The sequence below is a fragment of the Colobus angolensis genome, unplaced genomic scaffold (assembly GCF_000951035.1).
Source record: "Colobus angolensis palliatus isolate OR3802 unplaced genomic scaffold, Cang.pa_1.0 Scaffold95, whole genome shotgun sequence".
Taxonomy (NCBI): Eukaryota; Metazoa; Chordata; class Mammalia; order Primates; family Cercopithecidae; genus Colobus; species Colobus angolensis.
This window is the reverse complement of record NW_012123487.1, coordinates 1,674,809-1,682,571: the sequence shown is the minus strand read 5'-3', so window position 1 is coordinate 1,682,571 and position 7,763 is coordinate 1,674,809. Positions and strand designations below refer to the sequence as shown.

At 59.4% G+C, this 7,763-nt stretch overlaps 1 protein-coding gene across 1 annotated transcript in view; it reads right to left on the bottom strand.

The window, feature by feature from the left end:
- Positions 1-3,878: 3,878 nt before the first annotated feature.
- Positions 3,879-7,763, bottom strand: part of CCDC108 (coiled-coil domain containing 108) — a 41,227-nt gene continuing 37,342 nt past the window's right edge. The window contains exons 30-35 of the mRNA XM_011932237.1: positions 7,435-7,479; positions 7,009-7,208; positions 6,422-6,550; positions 4,990-5,493; positions 4,170-4,307; positions 3,879-4,056 (exon numbers count right to left, since the gene is read on the bottom strand). Coding sequence (XP_011787627.1) covers positions 3,972-4,056; positions 4,170-4,307; positions 4,990-5,493; positions 6,422-6,550; positions 7,009-7,208; positions 7,435-7,479 — 1,101 coding nt within the window. The 3' untranslated portion in view covers positions 3,879-3,971. The remainder of the gene's footprint in view (positions 4,057-4,169; positions 4,308-4,989; positions 5,494-6,421; positions 6,551-7,008; positions 7,209-7,434; positions 7,480-7,763) is intronic.

The following is a 7,763-nucleotide window of genomic DNA, read 5'->3' as shown; positions in this document are numbered from 1 at the left end:
TGTTTTTTACCTGTAAACGGATCTGGCTGTGGGTCCTGGAGGGGCCTCCCAGCCTTGACTCCTGTGATGCCTCTGGAAGGTTCCTTCCCCTCCCTATCCAGCCTCTGCCTGCCCCACCCACCCACCCGCCTGGCCTAGCCAGAATGAGAGGGTGAGTTGCCACGGTCTCCATGGGGACTAAGCTCCAAGAAGGTCAGTGAGGCTCTGGTACTGCCTTGGCCGGATGGGGATTAGCACCTGGGTATGAGTCTCCCCCCTGCCACCCAGTGCCTCCACTCCTGGGTCCCCCCACTCTCACACAGACCCTAGGCGGCCTCTACGCCCAGAAATTCCAAGGCTAGGCCAGAATCATTGGGGCAGGTGGGGGCAGGGCAGCTGCTATAGCTGTTGGCTTGTCCATCTGTGGCCAAGAGGGAAACTGAGAGAGATGGAGTCAGATCTGTGCCCCTCACTGGCCCCCGGTGTCCAGCCACAGCCTGGGCCTTGCACCTCCCTCACATTCTGTCCTTTATTGGGAGGAGATGGGCTTCCAAGATAAGGGTATCACCCTCCCCCCACCTCCAAACCTGGCTCCCACCTAGAAACCACCTCTTTATCCTCTGCTGGGGCTAATTCCCACTCCAGTTTGGGGTGGGATGGGGCTGTTTTGCAGCTTCCCCCTTTCTCCATACACACAGCGCCTCCCACCTCTGGTCCCCTGAGCCCTAACCCCATGTCTCCACATCCCCCATCCCTCTCAGTGTACATCTCTTGTTATCTTGAACTGTCTCCATGTGTCTCTCTCTGTTCCTCTTCCCTGGTTTCTCTCTGGTCGTCTCTGTCTCTGGTTTCGCTCTCACAGTCTGGGGTCTGCAGCCTCTGTGGCCCCTGGGATCTCCCCCGTGTTCTCGCACCCCTCTGTCCTTCTGCCTATGCTCTTGGTCTCTGTCTCATCCTTCTCCATTTCTCGTCTGCTGTTTCTCAGCTGCTGCACTCCAACTGCTCAGTTCCTTTTCCACTTCCCCCACTACCTGGTCCCTCCCCCACCCAGGGTGCTGACAGGGACGACAGGAAGCAGGCCCCAGCTTTGAGCAGGAGGGGGAGGGGGCCTGCCTCGCACACCAGCTGCTGAGTGCCCCCCTCCCCATGCAGCCCCGCACCTGCAGGCCTGCCCGGCACCGGGAGACTCCGCCCCCAGCCTGGCAGCTGAGGAGGGACCTGGATGAGAGGCCAGCAAATGCAGTCTTAGGGATGGATGAGGGGTGGGGGGCTGGGGAAATTAGGCCCCTGGGTGAAGGGGTAGTAATTCTCAGTCACCAGGAAAGATTCCAGCCCACTGGGTGGCAACCCCCTTCTCACCACCCTCCCCTCAAGGCCGTGTGGGTGTGTGTGTGTGTGTGTGTGTGTGTGTGTTTGGGAGGGGGTCGTTCCAGGCAGAGACCTCTTTGTTGTGCAGACCCAGGATGTGGAATCCTGGCCCCTGCCATGGTTGGGGAGGGAAGCGGAAGCCCTGGAAGACACAGGGAAGGTGTGCCAGGACCATGCCAGGCCTCTAACAGGCAAATCTTCCAATGCCCGGCAAAGAGCAAAGGGCTGGCCCAGGACAGAGCCGGGTCAGGGGGGCCAGGAGAGGGCTGCACACACCCTAGCCCAGGACCGAAGAACCTTCCCCCGCCCCTGGGGCTGCTCCATGAAGAGCCCTCCTGTAGTCCACCCTCTCCTCAGACCTGCCTGGGATCTGTCCAACACCATCTCGCCCCCTCCCCCTCCTCTCTCTGTGCCACGGTCTCAGGCTCAGCAGATCCTTTGGGGCCTCTGGGTAGCTGGGTGACATAGGGGCACTAGAGCGGATGGTGGTGGAGGGGACAAGCCAGCACCTCTAGGAACATGCAATTTGGAGGGACTTCTGACCCATCTCCCGGGGCTGCCTCTGCTTGAGCCCAGGGCTGCCTACCTACCCCACCCCAGCTGATGGAAGCCAGGACGTGGGATTCTGAGGTTTGAGGAAGGTGGTGAATGGCTGTGCCCGGGGGCTTGTCCTTTTCAGTCAGTCTGACTGTCACAGACGTGGTTAGACTGAAAGAGGGACCAAGGAGGTGGCAGGGAGTGACATCTCAGGATGTCAGCAGCACCAAAGAGATCCAAGGAGTGGATTTGAGGTTCCATGGCGGCCCTCAGCTTCCCCCGCCCAGATTTTCCACACATCAGTCTTGGCTCCAACTCCGTGAGGGCCTCCATCTTCCCCAGCAGGGCCAGGAGCCCAAGAACCCGGACAGGAGGCTGGGGAAGCCCTAGCCCTTGTGGGAGGCCAGACCAACCGTTCACTGAGCAAATGGGAAAACCAAGAGGCCGGGAAATGACTTGCCCAAGGCCACAGAAGTCGCGGGGACAGAGGCGGACTAGAATCCGGGTTTCCACCTCCAGAAGGGTTTCTGTTCTGGGCCACGGCCCCGTTCGCCACCCGCTGGAGCCGGCTCAGCCCGTATTACGACGCAGAATGGAGCCTGGCAGCCCAGAAGCTGCGGGCAGGGCAAGGCAGGGCGGGTGGGGCCGGATGGGAGCCGGATCTCCACTTGAGCGGCGCACAGCCTCTCCCACTCGTGTGGTGGCGATGGCGGTGGCAGTGGCGGCGGCAGGTGCCTGCGTGGCGATCAGGCCGGGCCCCCGGGCTGGTGCTGAGAGGCCGCCCCTGCCTCACGCGAGCCGAACGAACAAAACGCTCAGGTCCGGTTTGTGCGAGGGGCTCGTCGCGGGGCGGGAGCGGAGGGCCCGGGGCCTGGCGGTCGCCCTCGGAGATCTCCTGGTCCTGGTCTTCCGCGAGCGCAGTGCTGCACAGCGCCTCGCAAGCCTCCGCCCTCACCTGAGCGCATCTGCGGCTGACACGTCGGCTGCCGCGGCGGCCACCGCAGGTGCGCACCTGGCCCGCCCCTCCCTTCCCAGCCATCCTCCGCCCGGCTTTCCTGGCCCCTCCGCCCGGCCCAGCCTAGCTTGGCTTCGTCCCCAGCCCACGCCTTGGAGCTTGTCCCAGAGCCCAGGCTCAGTGTGCTCTTATACTGCCTGTTCAGTCCCCGCCCCCAGACACACACACTCACACCTGTCCAGGCGCCCGTTTGCTCGGGGCAAATATTGACTCATGGAGGCGGAGCCCCCCCGTCCCTCCCCCGCTCCAGCTCTGAGATCGGAGCTTCTCTGAGGCCTTGGTGGCGGGGGCGGAGGGGAGGGTGCTGGGGACCTGGGCGCCTCTGGAACAACACCAGATGTCACTTTTCCATCCACCTGCCTCTGGGAGGGAGGAGCCGAGAAGTAGAGGACAGAAGCCCCCAGGCGGGGGTTAGGAGGAACCGAGAGGTGGGTATCCATCCTCATCTGAGGACTGATTCACAGTGGGAGTCGCTTAGCAGGGTCTGTGGCCCGAAATCCAGTGGTGACCTCGACCCGCCCCAGCCTAATTCCTGGCCCTCCGCGGCGTGCCTCAGTTCTCCTTCCTCCCCAGCCTCTTGGGCTCTCGGAGCTCGGCAAATGCTAAAAGGTTGGCCCTGGGGGTGCCGAGCCTCAGAGCAGGCGCGGCGCGGAAACGTGAGGAGTGGCCGCCCTGCCCCGTGGACACCTGCTTCGCTGGCCAGGCCTGGCACTCAGTTACTGTGCACCAACCTACGCTGGGGCAAAGGCCAGCCGGGCCCCGCCCGGAGCGCCCTCCACTGGCCAGACCCGGTCCAGCGGCCGGCAGCGAGCGGCAAGGTCTCAGTCCAGCTGCAGTGCGGGCGGAGAGTGCATCCTCCCGGGCCCTAAGTTCCCGCCGCGCCTCTGCAGTCAGCCCGGGCTGCTCCCTGCCATCCTTCCCTCTCAGAGCGTGCGCGCACGTTTCCCCCTTGTCGGGGAAATAAAGTCAAGGTAGATATAGAAAAAAGACTAGATGCTTTTACTGGCGGGGTGGCGGAGAGGGGGTCAGGCATGACCTAAGGCGGCATGTCGGAGAGGCTGGGCGCGGGCACCTACAGAAGGTCGGTAGGAAGTGGTATCACCGGGTGGAGTACCTCTGCTTGCTGCGTCGGCAGCAGCGTGTCCGGGGTCAGAATCCTGGAAGACAAAAAGTCCCAAGTAGGGGTGGGGACGAGGCTTAGGACAGAGCCTGCCTGCCCCCCTCGCCCCTCCGGCGCGGTCTGCACGGCCGCTGGCCCCGGCGCCCCTACCTGGGCACACAGAGCGGTGGCAGGGCGATGACGCGTGGCCGCGAGGTGAGCACCACCTCCCCGCGGCTCGCTTCCACCAGGATGTTCTGGATCATGTTCTCCAGCAGCGCCTCCTGCAGGTTGGTGAAGGCCGGGAGCCTGCGACGGGGCGGGGGCTAGCATGAGCATGGCCGCAGTGACCGCGCGCCTCCTCGCTCGCCTGTCCCTGCGGTACAGTGTGCCGCGAGCTACGGAGATTCCCATTCGACTCCCTTCATCCACTACAGTATGGGCCATCCTTGTTTCAATGTTACAGACGTTCCAAGTGTGGCTAAAAGATTCCAAGTTGCCAAATATGCTGCTGGTTTGAGGGGTGGGATTCAAACCCAGGCGATGTAGTAGGCATCTCAGGGTCAAGTTTGGAGAAAGGTAGGGAAGTGATGAGAGGGCGCAGAAGGGCCTGGGTGGGGCCTAGGGAATCCCTACAAGGACATAAATCATCTGTAGGGCAGCCCCAGTGGGAAGTCCCACCTGCAAGACAGGTGGTCCTTTTCTGGCTCTAGGAGCCCATTTACAAGACTTTGCAGACTATAACAATTCTCCTGGTAGTCATGCCTTGGTAAATGTCAACAACCAGTTCTCAGAGAAAAAAGAATGAAGTTCAGTGTTGGTGCCCAGCTGATACTCCCGCAGAGGCCTTAAGCTACCAACATGACCTCACTAAGCACTGAGTTAGGATGAAATGTGCATACAGGCAGCGGCCCTCCTTGGCATCCCATTGCCTCCTAGGAGCCTTCTGCACTTCGCCTCCTCCCATCCTCACTGGGGCCTGGCTGCTCACCTTCTGATGGCCTCCTTCTCATCCTGTTCTTGCTCCTCCTTCACCATGACTTTCAGCTGCTGTTGCCACTGCCATTGAATGGACTCCTGGGACTCAGGCTGTGGTGTGGGCCTGATCCCTGCCCAGCTCACTTTCTCTTCGTTCTCATCCCTCTTCTCCTCCTTCTCTATCTCTTCCTTGCCCAACTCCTCCTCTTCTGTCTCCTCTTCTTCCTCCTCTTCCTCCTCCAACTCCTCTTCTTCCTCTTCAACCTTCTCCTCCTCCTCCCCCTCTTCTTTCTTCCCCAACCCTGGATCGTGCTCTGGTCTGTCTGCCTTTGGCTGCTTGCCCTTCCCGTCCTCCCAGCTGCTGGAGGGTACAGGCAGGACTGGCATTAAGGACAGGCTGTTTTTCTGGTCCTTGAACTTAGTTGACGGCTCATTCCAGAACTGGCAGAAGTACGGCACCTGCTCCACCAGGCTTTGGTCCACAGCCTCATGGAAGTTCTTGTCTTCCAGCAGGCCCCTAGGTGGCAGGGAGATGGAGAAGTCCCTTGCTGAGGGGCCCTAAAGCCCCTGGGGAGGCCCGGCTTAAGAGCTAGGTGCTAGGTGGGAAAGGGGCTGCTAGGTGGGGAGAGGGGAGCCCTTGGTCAGTTGTTCCTCCTGTCCCTTCTTTCAAGGAAGACATCTTTGAGCCTCATGAACTTTTAGAAGCAATCATGGTATAGTGGAGGCAGGGCAGGTCAGATTCACACACATACTGGGCAGGAACTTGGGGAGACAGTGAACTGGCTCCAGACTCATCTGCCAACCCTGGAATGGGGCAGAACTCAGGACCCAGACCTGAGAATCCCTCCAGCCAGCTCCATCAGAGCCCTACTGTCCTGAGGTGGGTGGGTCGGGGGGACAGTGGCGGGATCTTGCAAAGAAGTTCTGTTTCTTTTTTTCTCTCTTTCTCTTTCTCTCCTCTCTCTCTTTCTTTCTCTCTCTCTTTTCTTTCTCTCTCTCTTTCTTTCTTTCTTTGTTTTCCTTTTCTTTTCTTTTTTTGAGACAGGGTCTTGCTGTCTCCCAGGCTGGAGTAGAGTGGTGTGATCATGGCTCACTGCAGCCTCAACATCCCAGTTAATTAAGCTAATTAATGGTCTCAAGCTATCCTCACACCTCAGCCTCCCAAGTAGCTGGGACTACAGGCATGCACCACCATGTCCAGCTAATTTTTGTATTTTTTGTAGAGATGGGGTCTTGCTATGTTGCCCAGGCTGGCCTCAAACTCCTGGGCTCAAGCCATCCTCCCACTTCTGCCTCCCAAAGTGTTGGAATTATAGGCAAGAACCTCCGTGTCCCACCAAGTTCTATTTCTCAAGAAAGGAAGAGTGCTGGAATGTAAGGGGCTCTGGATGAATGAGCTGAAGGGATGAGAAAGTGGCAGTGAGGGCCCAGAGTGTAGCTGGTACCTGATGATGGTGGTGAGAATGTCAACCAGGAGCTGCTTCTTCTGCTTGGAGACAGGGTCCCACTTGTTAGGGGATTTTTCCTTGGAAGTCTCTGACTCTTCCCTGGGGGACTTCCTCTTGGGCAGTTCCCTGTGACAGCCATGACATTCTGAGTGGCCTGGGCAAGCCACCATGCTGGGGTTGGGGGCACAAGCTGTGGTGGTAGCTGCCCAGTGATGAGGACACAGATGAGTTTGAGGCACTCCCAGCCTTAACCCAAATGTAGTGCTACTGGGCTCAGAGAACCAAGCTCAAACCCTCAGAGTTAGCACAGGAGCTAGAGAGACTCCCAGTTGGAAAAAGAAGGAACAAAGAGGGGCAGGGGGTGCCTAGGTGTGTTCTCCAGGGGGCTCTGGCTGTTTCGTCACCCTTTCAAAAGAGCCTAAGTGGTAATGGGGCATCCTGGGCCCAGAGGCACTCAATGAGTCCCACTGCCACTGCCCATGCTCCACCCTTCACCATGGGTTGGGTCTGGGCAGCCCCTGCTCTGGAGTGGAAGAGGAGACAGAGAGAAGAGGAAGGTGACTGTTGCCTTTCCATGGGCTTACCGGTGCAAAAAGTGGCAGGGAAACTCTGAGAAGTTAGCCAGAAAGTAGTCGGTGGCATGGGCTCGGGCAGTAAGGCCCAGGCAGAGCATGCCTGGAGAGGGTGGCTGGGGGCAGGGCCAGGACATCTCCTCCTTTGGGGTCTGCAGTTTCCAGCTGGCAGGCCGACTGACAGACTCCTGGTTCTTGATGGGAGGCAGCGTCTTTGGGAAGGGAGGGACATGGATGACAAGGGTTTGGGTACCGTACTCACATCACCAATGGGGTCCTTGACCTAGTTCCCCATCACATAAGCATGTGGCCCCACTCATTAGCACTTTCATCCCTCCTTTCTGGGAGGCTGGTCCAGGGGTCGGAGGTCTCTCTGGGAGAAAGCAAGGACCCTCCCAAGTTGTCCCAAGAAGATGGGCCTGGGGCTCGCTGCCTCACCTTGTACTTCCTCGCAGGTTCACAGGCTGTGCAGCATGTTCTCTTCTGTGGAAGAAGAGAGATCCTTGCTTAAGATGCGAGAGGTCCAGCCGGAGGCGGTGCCTCATGCCTGTAATTCCAGCACTTTGGGAGGCCAAGGCGGTCGGATCACCTGAGGTCAGAAGTTCCAGACCCGCCTGGCCAACGTGGCGAAAGCCCGTCTCTACTAAAAATACAAAAATTAGCCAGATGCAGTGGCACGTGCCTGTAGTCTCAGCTATTCAGGAGGCTGAGGCTGGAGAATCGCTTGAACCTGGGAGGTGGAGGCTGCAGTGAGCCAAGATGGTGCC